General features: G+C 35.7%; 1 protein-coding gene across 1 annotated transcript in view; it reads right to left on the bottom strand.

Annotated features, from left to right (window-relative positions):
- PSMD14 (proteasome 26S subunit, non-ATPase 14) overlaps positions 1-16,539 on the bottom strand; it is a 123,617-nt gene that overhangs the window by 21,109 nt on the left and 85,969 nt on the right. Inside the window, exons 7-8 of the mRNA XM_049773360.1 lie at positions 7,045-7,152; positions 373-447 (exon numbers count right to left, since the gene is read on the bottom strand). Coding sequence (XP_049629317.1) covers positions 373-447; positions 7,045-7,152 — 183 coding nt within the window. The remainder of the gene's footprint in view (positions 1-372; positions 448-7,044; positions 7,153-16,539) is intronic.

Here is a 16,539-nt window from a genome sequence, read left to right as displayed (position 1 = left end):
TAACTCCGAGTGCTGCTGGGAGTGGCAAAAACAAATAATTCTGTATAAATTCAATTCATTTCCCTTAAATTTTGGAAGATACTTATTAATGCAGTTTAAGAAAAACATCTCTAGAAGAGAAATTAACCAGAAAAATCAGAGAGTGAGACAAACTCTTTTTATATTTTCTTAGGAAATCAAACTGGAATGTTTCCTACTTCCTCTCCTACTTCACCATCTACCTGTAAAGTAAACTGACATTTAAATCAATTATTTTAGTTAAATGCCATAATTCATAGAGTGAAAAAGATATGAAGTTCATCAATAAAAATTTTCAAATATTAAGAAATTCAAGATGTTTTTCCTTTACTAAGATGAAAAGTTAGAACTTACCTTCTGTTCAAGTTCATTTTTCCGATAGTTAATAGTAATGGAATAATAATGTCTGTTTAGCCCATGAATTAATGCCTAAGTAATAAGAAAAAGGTCAAATTAGTTTTTCTCTTCTAAAAAATGTGTACAACTATATAAAATTCCTTGAAACTAATATACACTTTGCACATTAATATACTGACAACACCATTCTCATCCTCTATATGAAGTTTTTATAAAAAGAAGAAAAAAAAGAAAAGAAAAAATAAGAAAAATTAAGGGCGATACTTTCTATGGTTCTTAGTCCTGTGGTATAAGTTCAGAATTTAGGGGGCCATGTGGTGCTGGGGATCAAGCTCAGGTACTTGATGATAGTCATGTATCAGGCCCTAAAGAGAAATTTTAAATCTTAAAGATTTTATTTTCTTTCACCAAATTTAAGAGTGAGGTTTAGAGATACGACTCACATATTTTTCAAAGCTTGATACCAAGGCAGCATGATCACAAGTTTTTACTTAGAGTCAGAGACAGAATTTAATCTCATTACAACCAAGATAAAAATTACTTATACATGGGGCCGAAACAATAGCACAGCAGTAGGACATTTATCTTGCAAGCAGCTGAACCAGGATGAACCTGGGTTCGATCCCTGGCATCCCATATGGTCCCCCAAGCAAGGAACGATTTCTGAACGCATAGCCAGGAGTAACTCCTGAGCGTTACCAGGTGTGGCCAAAAAACCAAAAACCAAAGAAAAAAACAAAACCAAAAAACAAAAATAATTTACTTATTCATAAGTAAAGAATAACGTAACCTATTAAATTTATTTTTACAATTCTAGGCGGTTATTTGCTATTTTAAGGGGCCAAAGAAGGTATAAAAATTAACATTTCCTCATTCCAGAATAAACCTGGGGTTTTTCCTTATTCTTAATTCCACCATACTTTGCTACAATGTAGCTTAGAAAATTATTAGATTAAGTTTTAGTAATTTTGAAGGATCAAGAATAAAGTACAGGGGCCGGAGAGATAGCATGGAGGTAAGGCGTTTGCCTTTCATGCAGAAGGTCATCGGTTCGAATCCCGGCATCCCATATGGTCCCCCGTGCCTGCCAGGAGCAATTTCTGAGCATGGAGCCAGGAGTAACCCCTGAGCACTGCCGGGTGTGACCCAAAAACCAAAAAAAAAAAAAAAAAAAAAAAGAATAAAGTACAACGTTCTTTTTAACCTTTGCTAATAAATAACACTCCACCAAGTACTAAAACACGTTACATATATATTGTGACATTCAATTCTATGTTCCTAACAACTGCTATAAAGTGTGCTATGAAATGCCATAAGAAGTGGAATAATTTAGAGGTCAAAAAGATATTACAATGGATAAGGTGCTTGCCTTGCACATGGGTCACCCAGGGCCAATCCCAGATGGTCCCTGCGCACTCCCAGTTGTAATTCCTGAGTGCAGAGCAACCCCTGAGCGTTGCTGGGTTTGGTTACCCTCAAAACAAACAAGCAAACAGACAAACAGAAAACCAAAAGAGGAATGGTTTTAAATGGATGATAGATGATTCTAAAGTTCTAAGAATGTTTACTAAGTCCTTCATTTCAATAACTGTGTGAATTAACTTTTTCAGAGTGCAGAAATTTCCAAGTGCACAGAAATGCCTTATCATGCACCACAAAAAGTAATCAGGTTATCTCCCTTAATGTATATTTATATTATGAAAGTTAGAAAGTACTCCCCCTTAGGTGAATAAAGAGGTACCCAGTTCTCCCAGCAGACACATACTGGCTGGAGAATGGAGTTTATAGCTAAAATTTTAGGAATAAACTACCCTCTTATCCAAATGCCTTTACGCAATGAATATCCTAACTACTCAGTGGCCATAAAGCTAATAAGTCTATGGTTAGAAAATGCAAAAGTTGGGGGGCCGGGCGGTGGCGCTGGAGGTAAGGTGCCTGCCTTGCCTGCGCTAGCCTAGGACGGACCGCGGTTCGATCCCCCGGCGTCCCATATGGTCCCCCAAGAAGCCAGGAGCAACTTCTGAGCGCATAGCCAGGAGTAACCCCTGAGCGTCACAGGGTGTGGCCCAAAAACCAAAAAAAAAAAAAAAAAAAAAAAAGAAAATGCAAAAGTTGGGGCTGAAGAGATAACACAGTAGTAGGGCGTTTGCCATGCATGCGGCTGACCTGGGAGGGACCCAGTTCTACTCCTGAATCCCATATGGTCCCCCAGCCTGCCAGGAGCAATTTCTGAGTACAGAGCTAGGAGTAACCTCAGTGTGCAGCTGGGTGTGGACCAAAAACCAATCAATCAATCAATAAAGTTTAAAAAGAAAAGAAAATACAGAAGAGTGGCCAGAAAGGTAGTACAGGGGTAGAAGAGATAGCATGGAGGTAAGGTGTTTGCCTTTCATGCAGAAGGTCTGTGGTTCGAATCCCAGCATCCCATATGGTCCCCTGAGCCTGCTAGGAGCAATTTCTGAGTGTAGAGTCAGGAGTAACCCCTGAACGCTGCCGGGCATGACCCAAAAAACAATGAAAAAAAAAAAAAAACAAAGAAAAAAAAAGAAAGAAAGGTAGTACAGGGAGTAAGGCTTTTGTTTTGCAAGCAGCTGACCCCATACATAGTCCAGCAGTGGTCCTCAAACTTTTTAAACAGGGGGCCAGTTCACTGTCCCTCAGATCTTTGGAGGGTCAGACTATAGTAAAAACAAAAACTATGAATAAATTCCTATGTACACTGCATATATCTTATTTTGAAGTGAAGAAACAAAATGGTAACAAATACAGTATGTGGCCCGCGGGCTGTAGTTTGAGGACCACTTGTTCAAAGTGACACCAGGAGTGATCCTTGAGAAAGCCCTGAGCACCAGTGTGTGGCCTAAACCCCCCACCAAATAAACTAACAGTTTATTGGGGCCAATATATTTTGGAGATTAATCATGCTATCAAAATAGTATGGTATCTGAGGGAACTAATTATTTGAAATTCAGTAACACTATTTAGATAGTAGAAGTGAAAAGGCTAAAATAGGTTAACAGGCATAATGGTTAAAAAATAAATAAAACTTTAAATAAAAAGATCCCTCAGGGGCAGATTCAGCAGATAGGGTGCTTGTCTGCACATGCTTGACCTGGATTCAATCCCCAGCACCTATAATGGGCCCTTAAGCCTGCCAGGAATGATTCTTGAACAGAGACAGGAACAAGCCTTAGCCTTAACTGTTGGTGTGACCCACAACCCTACCCCCTCAATCCTTATTCTTCCAATTTCACTTACTTGTGCAACTACAGTACAACCCAAATCTCAAGACTGTAGATACTAAGTAGTAAGTATGCTGTATTCCAAATCTTACAAAGAATATGCAGTCCTTTCACATGAACCCCCAAGGCATTAATTTCTAAAATTAATCAATTTAGTTGACAATGAATTAAAAATTGTGGAGTTTTATGCTCAAATATAAGATTACTTTCTCCCACAGGGGGTTATTATCTTTTTAAAAGGGTCAAACTGCAATATACATATATATACACACACTAGCAAATTCATAGGGAGATAAAAGAGAAAGTGATAAAACATTTCTAAAATAGCAATACTTAACTTTAAATTTACTAATAAATATGGTGGACTCAGGAAAATTTAATGAGCAATACTTCAGTAAAAAATAAGTTCTAGAAAATTATTGTTTAGCTATTTAAAATCTGATAATTTCTCATTAATATAAACATGGATCCTTCTATAATATTGTAGGAAAAATAAGCTTTTAGTGATTGACCTAAGGAGTTTGCCACCTTCTGGAGTACTGTATCTAGAACACTATATCTGTGTTGCTTGTGGTTCCTTGAGGGATCATGTGTGCTGTGGCTAGAACTTGGACTCTAGCATGCAAATATGCACTCCAGTTCTTTGAACTGTTTCCCTGACCCTATGATAAGACAATTTAGATATACAAAGAGGACTTAACTTATTTGTTTCTTAGATATTCTGACCTGTTTCATCAAAGCTTGACAACCTTTCTTAAAAAAAAATCTACATAAATGTATCACTATCAATATATAATACTATCTATCTACTATCAATATATAGTTCTATCTATATAATATTATACAATATATACTACACAACATATAATACTATCTATAGAATCTATAAAATATATAATACTATCTATTCTAGTTTGGAGGAGGACCAGACAAAAGAAAGTGTAGACTCCAAGGAAAGAGTCAAGTGGAAAACTGCTTTTGTAAGAAAACCACCAATCAGCAGAATACAAATCAAGGTCTATGTAGTTATGAGGTCAAGGAAACAGATTTGTATCTGAAATGCTTTTTTAATCTTGTCATACATTGGAGATTTATGCTGGTGTGAGCATGCCTTTGATCCCAGGTGCGTTAAAGCAGCACAGTTCTCAATGAACTGGGTTTCTCTACTATAATGGATACAAGGCTCCCTGCTCATGTGTCCTCACTCCCCTCATTATGGGAACTGGGTAGTAGCATTGACTGTCACCGTAATCTAAGGTCCTGATAATTAACTAACTTTCCACTTCTTAAGTTCATCTTTGAAATGGAGATTTCTAATTTTTTGGTATGAGTATTTCAAAACAAGCACCTAAGTAATCACATAGTAAAAAAAAAAACAAACACCTTTGTCATTCTGAATTACTTGTATTTCCTCTATTGTTACCTATTCTAAGAAAACTGAAAAAAAAAAAAAAAACATTCTTGTCACTTTTTAAATTGATCCCATGTGAGTCTTTTAGTACTGAAATTGTCTTAAAACTGTAAAGTACCCAGATAGATGTCATTCTGATGGGTGCTATATAAACTATGAAATAAATATATTTATAGATTTTAATTGGAAGCAAAACAAACTGGAATAAAATGAAAAACAATGGTGCTACAATTATTATCACACAGATCATTTTAAAACTTGCTTCATGGGGCCAGAGCAATAGCACAGTGGTAGGACGTTTGACATGCACACAGCTGATCCAGGACAGTCCCCAGCGTCCCATATGGTCCCCCAAGCCAGGAGCGATTTCTGAGGACATAACCAGGAGTAACCCCTGAGCATCACTGGGTGTGGCCCAAAAACCAAAAATTAAAATAAAATAAAACTTGCTTCATACAATCCATCTTAAATTACATGATACAATTTTAAAAACTGCCTGGACTGGTGTGGAGAGGAACATTTAAAAACTGGCCACATGATAATCATGGTCACCATGGTAATCATTGTAATCATGGTGCTTAAATATATTATTAAAAAAAAAGAAAAAGAAAGAAAAAACAAACAAAAAAAAAGTGACCTTACTTTAATTTTTAGGGTAAAAAAGCAGGAAACATATCTGAAATCTGTAACAGGTGGCTGTTGACTTGCAATTAGTAAAAAGTTCTGGCAAAAAATACTATGCAATAATCATTATGATCTTGAATTTTGAGATGCTACTTAACCTTTTTCAAAAGAAATAATGAAGCAGTAGAATGCTATGGGGTTTATAAGAAAGGTCATTATCACTGGCTAAACAGGTCCAATAATATATTCTCTTGGAACATGCAAGCACGGGCTTGTCTGTATCCAATCAAAAACACTGGTGGCTTATTTCATACTCATTAAACTTTACTGATTTCCCTGACTTGTTTAAAAAAACAAATAAACAAAAAATCTTTTTTAAAAACAACACACTTAAATCCTTTGAAACAAAACATTTCACTGTGATGAACACTTCATTTCCATGACTGTGGCAAACGTATCTTTAACATAAAGTTATCAAAGTGTAGTAACTACAGCTTAACCATGGTTAACAATCAAAGCCACAAATCCCTAAAGGTAACTAACTGAATGACAGAGCAAGGCTTCAATAGGGGAGCAGCAATAGCTACTATAATGTCCTTGTCCTGTGTTTTCTATTTAAACAAACATGATGTTTCTGTATTTTTAATTAATCTTCAGAGAAGCAATTAACATTATATAGCACAGGTTGTTGTGCACTTTAAAAACACATTTAAAATAATTTTTGCAGACAATAAAGATTTGTGTAAAAACAATGAGGCATGTAAATGATACAAAGAAAACAAACACTCAGGAGAATATTCAGGAGGATATTATTAAGTATCTGAATAACTGTAATGATAAAGGTTGAGATTACAAGAAAGAATACGATAAAAATTCTACTCAAAGAAATATATATGTGAGATTTATAGAATTCATTTTTTAAATTGACATTAAAATACAAAAAAAATAGTTAAAAGTTATAAGTACAACTTATGAAATGTTTCCAGGATTTTCTTTAAAGTATACACCTATTTTTCCAATACTTGATGCTATGAAAAACAGCCTACTAACTAATCAAATAACCAATCAACAATGATGGTTAAATCACTCCATTTGAAACTCCTAACCACTCTTTATAACTATTTTAAATATGTAAAAGCTATGGAAACTTTCAAATTATGGATTGTATTGATTAGAAATTACAAATTATGATTTATGGATATTATCCTCAAATAATGTTAGGAAAGTTTATTAACTCCACTAAAAATGTACACATACATGAATAAATTTAAATTCTGAAATAGTTCAATTTTTTCAAAACATAAGAAAATGATTAATTATAAACCTAAGATGCCTTTATTACAAGTTTTTAAAATGTGTGGCAATTTTAACATGATCAAATATAGGCTTTACCTGGATGGATGGCTTGTTTAAGTGACCCAGATTTGACGTTGTTTGTCTTGGTTCATGTCCTAAGACCATCATATTAGCATTGATCAATCTGAAGGCATCAATAACAACCTGCAAAAACACGGTGTTAAGTCAATTCTCTTTTATAAAATAACTTATGATGCGAAGTAACAGTGGATAAGGCATGATCAACTTGCATCTGTTTCTGGCCTATTTCCAAAAATCATTTAATTATAATATTAATAAAAAAGAACTCCTGCTGTTTGTGCCATCAGCACACTACCCTCTATCTTGTAATGTAAGGTGACACCAATTATTGCAATTTTCATGACGCAGTAAAGAAGAATACTAACTTTGCATCTTTTGCATTATTGAAATATGTCATTAGTAAACTTCCACCAAACATCACATTGGTGTGTATGTTTGTCACCTATATTTTACTTAGCCAAAATGAATGACAAAAAGAAACTAAAACTGAAAGTGAGCACAAGCTAAGGGATCACATAGAAAGCCCAGCCCTGTCACATCAATTATACCTCCACAGTACTTGAAATGACAACAAAATTACAAACAGCAAGGCACTTGCTCCACTATTCTCTTCTAGTCAGATACCTTTTACTTCTTTTGACTATAAAATACTTTATACCTTGTCTGATGGTCTTAAATGTCCAAGTCACTACCAAGCATAGGAGGCACAATACAAGAAAAGCAAGGTCATCTGTACTTGAAGTCAGTAGACTAATAGAGTCCTAAGTTCATAGTAAAGAAATAACAATAGGTATCCTCTTTTTGCTAAGTGCATTCAATATTCGGTATAGAAAGACTTTATATACTTATATGAGACAATATCTCTGTTAGCTCTTTCAGATTAAGAGACTTAACCAGAATCAGACTATCCCAAAGCTGTTTTTTGTTCATAATCATGAATTTGAAGGAATTTAACTTTTAAACACTGTAAAGTTTTATGGTAAGGCACTGAAATTTTAAGACAGTTTTAAATTTCCTGGAGAAATTTAAAACAACTACCTAGAGAATAAATTCAATATATTCATCACACAAAATAACAGTAAAGCAGGATAGTATAGAACCTATAGATTTGCCTTTGAAAGTGCTAACCAACTAAGATTTACCAGAAAAGCCTTTAAAAGCTGTTTTAGAAGCTATGGTCAGTTATGTATTTTTTTATACTTATTGAGGATGATAAAAGATAAATAATAAAAATTTGAGCTTAAGTCTACTAAAATCCAATGAAGGAAAACTTCTTTGTAGTGAGTTTAATTATGCTGTATGTATACTAAATAAGACTTAAAAATAAGAGATCTTTCTTTCTACAGGGCTTCTGTAAGGGATCAACAATACAAAAGAGTGGGGCTGGAGAGAGAGCATGGAGGTAAGGTGTTTGCCTTGCATGCAGAAGGACGGTGGTTCGAATCCTGCCATCCCATATGGTCCACTGAGCCTGCCAGGAGTGATTTCTGAGTGTAGAGCCAAGAGTAACCCCCTGAGTGCTGCCAGGTGTGACCCAAAAGCCAAAAACAAACAAACAAACAAAAAAATCAAACCAAAACAATACAATACAAAAAAAAAAAAAACTTACAGCAAAGCACTGACAAGTGAATCAATATAAGGCCATTGTCCACTCAAGAAAAAAAAAATCCCACCCAAAAACAAAACAAAACAAAAAAACAAAAAGGAAAAGAAGAAAAGAAAAGAAAAAAGAAAAAAAAAATCCCTCTAATTTTGCTTTAATTTCTACGATCTGAATTTCCCCCAAAGATTTCTTGGCCTTAGAATAAAACTAAGTACATCAGAACATGCATGATTTAATACTTTTAAAATAGTTCTTTTAAAGTATTTTAAAAAAACCAGACAACTTCCATAATTATATATAAAATTGACTTAGGTTTATAATTCTTTTTTCCCCCTGAACCAAACTACTTTTTTTCTTTATTTAAGCACCATGATTACAGACATGATTGTTGTTGGGTTTCAGTCATAAAAAGAAGACCCCCCTCTTCACCAGTGCAACACTTCCCCACTAATACCCCCTTATCTTTCTCCTTCCCCACTCTTTGCCAGTATTGGAGTTAGACATTCTACTTCTCTCACTAACATTGTTATGATAGTGCAGTCATCTCTCTAACTCCACTCACCACTCTTCATGGTGAACTTCACATCGAGAGCTGGACCTTCCAGCCCTCATCTCTGTTGTCTCTGGGCCTTATTACAATGTCTTTTGTTTTTCTTAAAATCCATAGATGAGACTATTCTGTGTCTATCTCTCTACCTCTGACTTATTTCACTCATCATAACAGATTCCGTGTACATCCATGTATAGTAAAATTTCATGACTTCATCTCTCCTGATGGCTGCATAATATTCCACTGTGTATATATACCAGTTTCTTTAGTCATTTATTCATCTGTTGAAGGGCATCCTGGTTGTTTCCATCTTGGTTGTAAATAGCACTGCAATGAATATACATGTGAGGAAGGGATTTTTGTATTGCATTTTTTGAGTTCCTAAGATATATTCCTAGGAGTGGTATAGCTGGGTCAAATGGAAGCTCAATTTCCAGTTTTTTGAGGAATCTCCATATTATTTTCCATAAGGGCTGGACTAAATAGCAGTGAATGAGAGTTCCTTTCTCTCCACATCCCTGCCAGCACTTACTCTTTCTCTGTGATGCGTGCTAGTCTCTGTGCAGTGAGATGGTACCTCACTGTTTTTTTGATTTGCATCTCCCTGATGATTAGTAATGTGGAGCATTTTTTCATGTGTCTTTTGGCCATTTGTATTTCTTCTTTGAGAAATTGTCTGTTCATTTCTTCCCCCCATTTTTTGATGAGGTTAGATGTTTTTTCTTGTTAAGTTCTGTCAGTGCCCTGTATATTTTTTATAATAGTGCCTTATCTGATGGGTATTGGGTGAATAATTTCTCCCACTTAGTGGGTGGCTCTTGTATCCTGGGCACTATTTCCTTTGAAGTGCAGAAGCTTCTCAGCTTAATTTAGTCCCTTCTATTATCTCTGCTTCCACTTGTTTGGAGAGTGCTGTTTCCTCCTTGTAGATGACTTTAGTCTCAATGTCCTGGAGTGTTTTACCTACATGTTGTTCTATATACCTTATATAGTTTTGGGTCTGCTATCACAGTCTTTAATCCATTTGGATTTGACCTGATGAACACAGATGCAAAGATCCTCAACAAAATCCTGGCAAATAGGATCCAATGCCTCATTAAGAAGGTTATACACCATTTAAACTTTGCACAAAGGTATAATTCCGGGGCCGGGCGGTGGCGCTGGAGGTAAGGTGCCTGCGCTAGCCTAGGACGGACCACGGTTCGATCCCCCGGCGTCCCATATGGTCCCCCAAGAAGCCAGGAGCAACTTCTGAGCGCATAGCCAGGAGTAACCCCTGAGCATCACAGGGTGTGGCCCAAAAACCAAAAAAAAAAAAAGGTATAATTCCTAATTACACTAAAAATTTTCCTTAAAGTTTTCCATAAGCGGGCCCGGAACGATAGCACAATGGCGTTTGCCGTGCAAGCAGCCAATCCAGGACCAAAGGTAGTTGGTTCGAATCCCATATGGTCCCCCGTGCCTGCCAGGAGCTATTTCTGAGCAGACAGCCAGGAGTATCCCCTGAGCACCGCCGGATGTGGCCCCAAAACAAACAAAAACAAAACACACACACAAAAAAACCAAAGTTTTCCATAAGCAATAATAATAGGCAGTAATACTAAACATACTAAAAATATCAAACATACTTAAATTGGACATAAGTAAAAAAAATTTCAACACTTCTTTTTAAAGTACATAAAAACTAAAATGTGTGCAAGAAGGGACCGTTTTTCTTTCAATAGATGATACACAACAGAATTAAAAATTGTTGGGGCTGGAGAGATAGCATGGAGGTAGGGCATTTGCCTTGCATGCAAAAGGACGGTGGTTTGAGTCCCAGCATCCTATATGGTCCCCTGAGCCAGCCAGGAGCAATTTCTGAGCATAGAACCAGGAGCAACCCCTGAGAGCTGATGGGTGTGACCCAAAAACCAAAAACCAAAAAAAAGAAAAAAAAGAATTGTCAACAGAGGGGTAGAGAGATAGAACAGCTGGGTAAGCAACTGCCTTGCATACAGGGGACCCTGACATCCCATATACCCCACGTTGCCTGAGTACCACCAGGTACTGTGCACACAGCCCTGAGTAACTCCTGAGCACAATAATGTATGGCCCAAAATAAAAATAGGCATTAGGGGCCAGAGTGATAGTACAGCGAGTAAGGCATTTACATAGCATGCAGCCAGCCAACCAGGTTCAATCCCTGGCATCCCATATGGTCCCCTGAGTCTGCAGAACCAGGAGTAAACCCTTAGTGCTGCTGGGTATGGCCCCAAAACCAAAAATAAAAATAAAATAAACATTAATGTTTAAATGTTAAAGATCAAAATTTTGTTTTTAGAAAACGATTTCATTTTAAGGTTCAATAAAAACTGTAGGAAAATATTCTAAAAAACTATGAACATTTCAATAAATCACAACAAAATGCCTATATACATTTTTATACTGAATGCTTTCAAACCAAAACAACAGAAAGCAGTATGCAAAAACCTCTTGAATATTTAAGCAGGTGTGAAACTTCCAGAGGAAATAAAAATATCAGCTAAGTAAATATGATCTGCTAAGAAATAAACCTGAGATGTATCTTAATTATATAACAGAAAAAAATACGAAGATGAACATACTAGTCAATTTATAAATGAAGGCCTATATAAAATGATAAGCTTAGATGAACATTACCTGAGTAACCATATGATATCCAATAGAGAACAAATACTTAGCTACAATAAGATTAAAGGAATTTTCTGCCGTCACTACAGCAACTTTCTTACAACAACGAACATATTCAATAACCTATAGGTAGACTAGCTTTAGCATGCAATAAAATATAAATATGGCAAAGTCTATATTTTAATTTCTGAACAATTTTATTATAGCTTTTTGCACTATGAGAATAAGTGGATTTCTCCTTTAGAGCGACCTATCAAAATAGACTCATTAATGTCCAGTGCACTAATGAGCAAGGGGTGAAGAAGGTGTTAATTATGCCACAGTAAGATTCAAGAAAAAGCCCTAGTGAGCACTTGAAGGTACGTATTAGTTGACGGTATTTATGTATTTACAGCATGATGCAATAGAATGACAGCAAATTGGTTGCTCCATGGGTAAGAATGAAAATTCTAATATTAACATTTTAATATTCCAAACAAACAACCCCACAAAGTTATGGAACTTATTGAAGAAATAATTTTGCAGAAGAAATAATCCACTTTTTGGAATATGACCTTTCTTTGTATTTCAAAGTGTATAGGCCAATAAACTAGTTCAGTTGTCTTACAAACCCAAATTGTAACCTAATCTAAAAACTCTACACAAAAATAACTTCCACAATGTTCAACAAAAACTTCTAGGTATAATATAAAGAATATTTTCATGAGTGATACCAGACTTCTATCATTTCTTTCCATGCTGAAATCCTACACACCACAGTGAATCTCTACTCACTAGTCTGACCATTTAATTTTTTCTAGTACAAGTGCCTTGAGACTTTGCAGAGGTCACTGCAACAGTAGACAGCTTATAACAAAACCATTAGCAGTTTGGCTAGCTTAGGGAAACCTCTTACTTTCCTTTTTTGTTTATTATCACTGCATGAATCTGCAGCATATGATAGTTTATAATTTCTCAGGCTTGTTAAATTCATGTTAAAGGTCTGTTTTCTTGTTGAATAAATTTTGTTCATATAATGCTGCCTATTTCATACACTCAGTCTTTAATAGCACCTTTGGTCTATGCGCAACTCACAGATCAAAACAGAGGACTAAAATAGGGGTTGATGATGCTATTTACATGTGTGATTCCTGCTGTCTTCTTGTTAGTAGCTTTAATATAATAGAAGACCTTGTCTGTTTTGTAATTAACACATCTTTACTGGAGAGATATTTGGAAGTGATTGCTGTGAATATACTGGTTAGTAAAATAAACACAATCACACACCACTTTCTGTTATCAGACAAATTTGTGAATTGTACACATTATACTCCAGATCAACAAACTGTGATATAACAGCCAAGTAGAAGACACATATTTATATAACCCTTTATTTTTCTGAAAATATGTATTCACTCTGACCTTGCAAATATAATTAGCTTGTGGGATGTGCAGATTTCAGTACCATGGCTGCTTTACTAATTGCAACTCTTGGAAATAGATACTAAATATTTGGAAGCTGCCAATACAAAATAAAAACTGCATCTTTTTTGTACATCTGTCTTAGCTTATAAAAGCAAAATCGTCTTAAAAACAATACTGTGTTCCACATTTATTCCAAGTATACCCAAGGGTCAAAGACCTATCAATTCATTTTAATAATAATCTGGCTTATGACTGAAAACTGTAATTATTTTCAAATTCAGTCTAATCCATAATTTGGCTTCTTCATGAATCTAGTTTAGAGAATTCAATATGCTATTTACTTTAAAATCCATGTTTCATATCAGCTGCTAGGCCACTGAAAGACTAAACTCTTTATCCATCGGATTTTTATGTTTAAAGAAAGTTGTTTTAAAAGTATAATTCTTTAAAATATCTCTTTGTGGGGCCAGAGAAATAGCATGGAGGTAAGGCATTCATTTGCCTTTCATGCAGAAGGTCACTGGTTCAAATCCCAGTGTCTCATATGGTCCCACGAGCCTGCCAGGGGCTATTTCTGAGCAGATAGCCAGGAGTAACCCCTGAGCACCGCTGGGTGTGGCCCCACAACCAAAACCAAACAAACAAATCTTTTTGTACTTTGTACTTCCAACTGCAATTATATTCATGTCCATAAATATAGAAGTCCTTATAAATAACTGAAATGAATTGAAATATTTTTTGTTGAGCCATACATGGCTGTGCTCAGAATTTACTCTTGGAGGGATTAAGGGACCATGTGGGATCTTGGGGATAAACCTAGTCACCTGCATGCAAGACAAGTATCCTACTTGTACCACTGCTCCCCCTGAAATAAACTATCTTAAAAACACAAAAATCTACTATAATTTAATGTCTCTTAATGACTATAAAATGCTAGGTGTAGAAAGAAAAGCAACACCCTATATCAAATAGCTTTTATCACGTAGAAATGATCTATTATCAACTGCTTAGGTTGTTTCAAGATTCTTTAAAAATTAAGGGTGCATGTGTCCTGCTGGGGTTTGTGACCATTTCATTACTTCTGCTTTCATGCACTGCCAGACATCTATAAGAGAAAAACTACTTATGTCTCTTGTAAGCCCACAGCATAAAAAATTCAGAGAAATCTTACTTTTTATGCCATTTCCAATGAGAAGCACTAAGAACTAAAACTGACTCATGCCAAATGCATATCACTAAGTTGCTGTGATTTCTTAGTTTCAAGATTGCAACATGGAAATTATTTATAAAATGTCAATTTTATCTCCGGAAAAGAAATTCCTCTGTATATATGTACATTTTCTTTCTCATCCTTGGAGAATTGCTTACAGTAGTTAGAGATCTGTAGTACAACTCCAATATATTGGGAGAAGGGGGGTGGGATATAACCAGCATATGAACTTTTTATTTTTGACAAGTGAAGACATGCATCAAAATTCAAATAGTAAAGTAGCATGTTTTTAATGTATATAACTAATGAAAACGAAGTGATGAAAATAAGTATGGCAAAAAGGTAATCATACATTTTTAGATTTATGAAACTGGGGAAAGAATATACTTAACCCATAAAATAAAGTTAGTGTATTTTTAAGATTATAAACAAATAGTTGCTATAGAATTGGGGGGGGGTGAGTTTAAAGGTTAGAATCACTCTGGAGTAAGATTCCTATCTAAAATAGAATTTTTGCTAGCTAAGTAATTTTCAGGATAAGTTATTTAACCTCTCAATATCTTGCTTTCTATGAATAGTATCTCACAGAGTTAGGATACTAGTTATAAAACTGACATACAACTCTTAGTGTTATTAACAGAAGCAGTCTTGACGTTCTATTCAGATAATCTTCCGCCAGAATCTTCATAAATACTGTATTTTCTGGCGTATAAGACGACTTTTGAAACAAAAAAAGACAACCGAAAATCGGGGGTGCCGAGTATATCCCGAAAAATGTTTCAATATGCCGTTTAACGAAACAAACGAACAAAAAATCAGGCCCGCAGAGTTTCCCAAATCTCTTTCTTGGGGGCTCCCAAACAGTACTCAGGAGATCTGGGGGCCACTTCTGGCAAAAACCCAGCTAACCGTGTTGGTGGTTCAGTGCTAGGGTCCGAGGATGGGGGGGTGTTTGGTTCATGTAGTGAGGGAGATTAACTGACGCCACCAGGGAATTGCCAGAAAAGGTGCCTATGATAAGGGACCAATCACTGCAAGGCTGCTCGGAGGACTCTCTAACTCAGCTAGTCCAAGCAGGCTCTTTATGCATGCAAATTAGACAGTGTTCTGGACCCGAATCTACACTGTCAAAAGCCTGCTCAGATTGGCCAGAGTCAGAGAGGAAGTCTATTACAGTATAACCTTTGAACCTTTGCTTGTTGTGATTGGCTCACTGTGGAAGATACAGTTGCAGCACAGGAACATTCTGTCTGATACAGTGAATACAGGCCTAACTGTTTTAACTGCAAAATTAGGGGGTCATCTTATACGCCCAGTTGTCTTATACGCAGGAAAATATGGTATGCTTTTGGCTTCTCTAAAGAAGTTGACTCTAGTCCACATCTTGGGCTATTCCCAGGAAAATAAAAGATGCTAGTCTAGCCAATCCAACCAATTCAATTATTTCTCCACCAAGGACAATTTTGTCTCAGGGCTCCCCATCAATCTGGCTGAAACCTTCTCAGAAATTGTCATCTGAGGCTTTTCCTACCCAAACTACTACTACCTATTCTCCTCACAAATGTTAAGTCTTATTTATTTGCCACTGTATCCATCACAGGTGTTTCCCAAAACAAATCTTTCTCATGTCTAGTACCATTTTGGCATCAGCTTCTCGGAGCATCCAAACAGACACAGTAAACAAAAGTAGATTATTGCTATTGTACACGGTATTAAGAATTAGAAAAAAAGCTTTCTAAAAAGGCAATTCAGAATTATAAATTTGGCATCGACAGACACTTGGCATACAAAAAACATCAATAGGAAATTAGGAGCAAACATTTAAAGACATCCATTTTCTCAGAAAAATTCCTAATTAAAATAAATAGCAGCTTTGCTGAATATTATTATTTCTTTAAACAAAGATTAATTATGCTTAGAATTTTGATATTCCTACAAAAGGTATTTCTAGAATTATATATTACAACTTAACAATATCTTTAAAAGCAAAACTCAAATGGCTCTCAATAAGCCATAAAAGATCATCTTCTCTGGTCAATGATCCAATACCAAACTTTGCACCAAATCTACCTGGTGACTATTCCGCTTACA

Source organism: Suncus etruscus, chromosome 5 (genome assembly GCF_024139225.1).
Source record: "Suncus etruscus isolate mSunEtr1 chromosome 5, mSunEtr1.pri.cur, whole genome shotgun sequence".
NCBI classification, from domain to species: Eukaryota; Metazoa; Chordata; class Mammalia; order Eulipotyphla; family Soricidae; genus Suncus; species Suncus etruscus.
This window is presented reverse-complemented; position numbering and strand designations above follow the sequence as displayed.